Source organism: Microtus ochrogaster, linkage group LG1 (genome assembly GCF_000317375.1).
Source record: "Microtus ochrogaster isolate Prairie Vole_2 linkage group LG1, MicOch1.0, whole genome shotgun sequence".
NCBI classification, from domain to species: domain Eukaryota; kingdom Metazoa; phylum Chordata; class Mammalia; order Rodentia; family Cricetidae; genus Microtus; species Microtus ochrogaster.
The window spans coordinates 2,370,629-2,375,693 of NC_022027.1; the positions used below are offsets into that span (position 1 = coordinate 2,370,629).

General features: G+C 60.8%; 1 protein-coding gene across 1 annotated transcript in view; it reads left to right on the plus strand.

Moving 5' to 3' along the window:
* Nucleotides 1-4,520: 4,520 nt before the first annotated feature.
* The window catches only part of Nfic (nuclear factor I C), a 35,207-nt gene continuing 34,662 nt past the window's right edge, over nt 4,521-5,065 (plus strand). Inside the window, exon 1 of the mRNA XM_005358979.3 lies at nt 4,521-4,862. Coding sequence (XP_005359036.1) covers nt 4,860-4,862 — 3 coding nt within the window. The 5' untranslated portion in view covers nt 4,521-4,859. The remainder of the gene's footprint in view (nt 4,863-5,065) is intronic.

Consider the following 5,065-nt stretch of genomic DNA (forward strand, 5'->3'; position numbering starts at 1 on the left):
AAAAAAAAAAAAAAAAAAAAAACAAACAAACAAACAAAAAAACAAAACAAACAAACAAAAAAAAAACCCATCCCTGCTGCTGTTCCGTTCTCGGGTAGTGGGGTCTGGACACTCTGGCCAGGCCTCCAGAGAACACAGAGCCCCGGACCACACCTCAGTGCCCTGGCCACTCCTTCTCTGTACCCCTACAGTGACCCCCTCAGACCGGTCACATCTGAGCCTCAGTTTCCCCCCAGAGGAAGCATATTTAATAGCCTTGAGTCCAGTCTCTGCAGAGTGTGTATTTAGTGCCAACTGCACTCCTGATGATCACCTATGTGCCTGGCATGCAGGTATTTAGGCGACTGGCATGCCAGGCTTGCCCAAACAAGGGTGCTGAAAAAGCCGTACAGTAAGAATTCACTTAACCCCAGGACGTGTCAACGCCCGCCCCACCCCTTGGTAGGACACCTGGGTGGAAGTGAGCCTCCGGCCTGCTGTAACGCATGGCAACCCAGGTGCAGGTTCAACATGCTTGTCATTCGCCAACCAGAAGTAACAGCTGCCCTACAGTAGGACGGGCCGTGGGGGGGGGGGCATGGGGACAGAAGTGAAGCTCTGGGACTGTCACACAGGAATCCAGATGTTTCTGTACCCTGAGGACCCTGTGTGAGGCCTCAAGAGCCCCATCTCCCTCGTTCCAGGGATTAAGAACCTGGAGAATGATGGTCACTGCTTCTGACACCTGTGCTTGGTCCCCCTTGACCCACGGGAAGCCAAGGCAGGGAGATCAGGAGTTCAAGGCCAGCCTGGGCCAGTTAAAGGCACAAACCTTAAAAATAAAAGTGGACTGGGGGCGTGGTCAGGGTGGAGCCCCGCCTAGAATCCCCACTGGGGGCTGGGGGCGTGGTCAAGTCAGACTGGGTTTCTCAGAGGGGAGGGGTTACTTTTCCTGAGAGCAGAGCTGCATCTTGAGCCCGCCGTGGGGTGCCATCTGCCCCTCACCCCTCAGCCTGGTGCCCGGTGGTCCCCAGAGGTGGAGCATTTAACGTCACCGTGTCTGTCCTTAGTTCCCTTAGGAGCTTCAGCTTTTCCCTCTCTGGGAGCTGCCTCAGCCACAGCGCTGCTGAGAGTCTGAGTGCCAGCTTCCGCCCCTGGGGCAGCCCTCCAACTTCCTGCCGTGGCTGCTTACCTCAGTGCCAGCCCCTACCCCGCCTGCGTCCTTCAGGACCATCGGATGTCAGGACAGTCCACACATGGGGATACTGAGACACAGAGCGTGGCTTTCGGGTGGCAGAGCCACAGGGGCTGGGGCCAGGGGAGTGAAGGCCCCATGGCATCTGGCCGTCATGTCAGCACCTCCTGCCTCAGTTTCCCTATGCGGGGTGAGACGCCAGGCAGACGTGCCTGGAGCTGGAGAGGGGGGAACCCCGGAAGAGAGCTGGGCGGACCCCGGCGTGTGCGGGCAGCTCTGGGGCTGCAGGCGGCTCTGGTGCCTACGCCCAGGCGTGTGTGCCAGGCCCGCCGGGCAGCAAGGCCAGGAAGATGTGCTTGGCTCAGCTCAGCTGCCTCCTTCGCTGCAGAGAAATGTGAAGAGAAGAGGGTGCAGTTCCTCTCCCGCTCCAGACACCCCCAAAGCTGGAAGTTCTACTAGCTGTCTACTAACTCGAGTCGTCGTCCCCCCACTTTCCAGGTGGTTTAGAAAATTCCAGAGGGAGGAGGGGTCTCACAAAGGAGGTCAGAGAGTCCTCGCCTCCTGGCCCACTCAGTTTCCACGTGTGAGCCAGGGTGATCTGCTTGCTTCAAGCAGCCAGAGCGCTGGAGAACACCCGGCCTCAGTTTCCCTATCTGGAAAAGGGAAGCAGTGGTGCTGGCGAAGCCGGGCGCACTAGCTGACACCCCTCCTCAACCACAGGGCAGATTCGGCCCAGCTTCCGCTCAGGGAGGCTCAGAGGCAGTGACCCCCAGAGTCCACGCCGTTAATCCTTGCGCAAGTGAGGGCAGCACCAGAAACAAAGATGAAGTCGGCGACGTCGGGGGCAGCTGCCAGTGCGACCAATCAGAGGCCGCGGAGCTGCACTCTGGCCAATTAGAAGCTAAGTCAGAAGGACCCCAGCCATTAGCCTCCCCCGAGGATCCGGGTCCCGCCCCCAGGTGACAGGCATGAGGAGGAGCTCGTCCGCAGAGCTAGCCTGAGGCCGGTTCCCCGCCAGACGCCCGGTTCGGATTCATTCACACTCAACTCTGCTTTTGAGTCGAAAAGGCTCACGTAGCCCAGACTGACCTCCAACTGTGTAGCCCGAGGATGACCCTCCAGCTGGGGTGATGGGGACCCCCCTACCCAGACCTGCGGGTCATCTGAGGCTGAGGGAGGCTGAGGACTGTGCTGGGGGACTGTAGCCAGTGATAGTCCATGCGCCCACCATTCACTCCTGAAACACGTGTGCCCACGCCTGCCTCCCCAGCCGCGAGGCTCACATACAAAGATCTGGGCTACACAGTGCATAGGGCAGCCTGGGCTACACAGTGGATAAGGCAGCCTGGGCTAAGTGGTCAGAACTTGTCCCCCAAACCGAAAGTCAATAGAGAAGGTTCCGGGAGTGCGGCTGTGGGGTGCTTGCAGCGCGTGCTCAGTTAGAAAAGTCCTTCAACCACAGAAGAGTTTGGCCTCCCACCCTGTCGGTCTTCTCTTTTTGTAGTAAAGAGTTTGAAGGTCACAAGGTCTAGCCAAATTCGAACCCCTGGCCCAGCAGTTCTTTGCTGTGAGACTTTGGTGCCATTTGTCACCCTCTCTGTAAAGACAGAATCAACCTGAAACTTGGTCTTCGGCCCAGGGTGGCTTTAAACCTAAACTAATCCTGCTGCCTCAGGCTTCCCAGTGCTGAGATGACAAGTGTGTGTCACTACCGGGGCATAGTTGAGGGACACAGGAATCTCCTGCCTCAGACGTGAAAATATTTACTCTCTGGTTTTTGCACAACAACGACAGAAAGTTGACTGACCTCAGAACTAATGCGCCATCATGGAGAAGGCATCTCGGTGCCCAAATGAGTTGGTATTTGAAAGACCTGGTGGCTCAGGCCTGTCATCCCAGTGCTCAGGAGGTGGAGACAGGAGGGTTGGGAATTCAGGGTCATCCTTAGCTCCCCATGGAGTTAAATGTGTGGTCTCATGGCTATCCTAGGCTACATGAGACCCTACCTTTAATAAATACATAAAGCCCGGTGGCGGTGGTGGCACACTCCTTTAATCCCAGCATTCAGGAGCAGAGACAGGCTGATCTCTGTGCGTTCAAGGCCAGCCTGGTCTACAGAGCGAGTTCCAGGACAGCCAGGCTACACAGAGAGAGACCCTGTCTCACAAAAACAAATACACAAATAAAAATGAAATATCTAGAAAGGGCTTAACAGCGAAGAAGCGAATGCGCTCTGCAGACACAGTTACCCCACCAGCCCCGTATACAGAGGTGCAGACTGAGGCCCAAGCCATCACCGGGGACTGCAGTGCACATCGCCCTTCACAGTGGGCGGCGGCGCCCCACGGTTGTACCCCGACTTGTTTGCCTGCAGATGGGGAGACGTCCCGCACCCGGCTGCCCTCCGCTCCAGGCACCCCACCCTATCTGTGCCTGCTGGGATTAAAGCTCTGTAGAATCTACTTTGGCCTAGGACTCCCTCTGTAGCCAAGGCTGACCTTGAACTCCTGACCCTCTGGCTTTACTTGGCGTTGGGGGGGGGGGATTGAGCCAGTGCTCTGCCCTCTCTGGGCGATTCTAGGCTGGAGGTGTGCCCCACCTGGCCACGCCCCTTCTCACCCCCTCACTGGAGGGATTCTGGGCAGGGCTCCATCATGACCCCGCCCATGACTACGCCCTAGCCCCTCACTGGGGGATTCTAGGCAGTGGCTTCTTCCTGACCACGCCCCCAACTTTGCTTTGATTCAAGCCTCTTCACCCTTCCTGACCACGCACCCCACTGCTGGTCTTGAGCTTGCCTTCCTCCTGCCTCCAGCCTCATCCCTGCCTGGCTGCTCCTCCATGCCCGCTTCTCTGCTCTGGCTTCTGTCCAGAGATTGGGGATCAGACTGGGATTAGTCAAGAAGGATTAGAGGTGAAAAGAGAAGGGGGCGGCTCCTAGCCATCAGGTGGAGAAGTGCCCCGCCCCCGTCCTCCCCACCAGACACCACCACCGAGCCCTAGAGATGGCAGTGCCGGTGGTGCGCTGCTGGCTTCTCCATGCTGTTCCACCTCAGGGAGGTGAACCGCCCTCTCTGAGCCCCAGGGACTCCGCTGCACGGGAGAGCGGGCTTGGAGTGGGAAGTAGGTCGGGAGTAGCGGGAACCTCCCTGGAGAAGGGATGAGGGAAGGTAACGCGTGTCAAAAGCCCTGAGCAGGTGCAACTTCTAGGTCAGGCTTCTGCCCGCAACCCGGGGCCCGGGTGAGCGGCGGCGGCGGACGGCGGATGCTCAGGGAGGCGCTGCGGCGGGGCGAGGTACGCGGCACTCGGATCCCCGGGGGCGGGGGCCGCCTGGCCGGAGCTGAGCCTGCAGCCCTGGCACCTGTCACTCCCCTCCACAGCCCGGAGGCTCTGGTGGGTGTCGCCTGCACGCGTGTCCGCAACCGCGAGTGTGCACGAGCGCGCGCGCGCGCCCGCCTGCCCGCGGGAAGCGGACTGGCGGCTGGGGATGCAGGCGCGGACGCCGGAGCAGTGGCAGCCTCGGTCTGCAGCCGAGGACCGACCGGAGCCCCGGCTGTGGGGGGGAGAGGCGGCGGGGGGCGGGCCGGGGGAGGGTCCGCGGGCGGGGCGGGCGGCTCCCCACGCGCCTCCCCACGCACCTCCCCACGCGCCTCCCCGCCGGCCGTCGCCTCGCCGCACCGCGCCATGGTACGTCTCCGCCCCCGCTCCCACTCCGCGCGGGGGGACTTTCCTGGGGCGCCGCGCGTGGGGTCGGGTGTGGGGGGGCTGCGGTTTCTGGGAAGAGGAGGGAGGACGGTCCGCGTCTTCCTCCCGCCCTCCCTCCCTCGGGGGCGGAGCCGGGGCCGGGCGCCCAGGGGCCCCCGAGCGCGGCGAGGGTCCCCGGTGCGGAC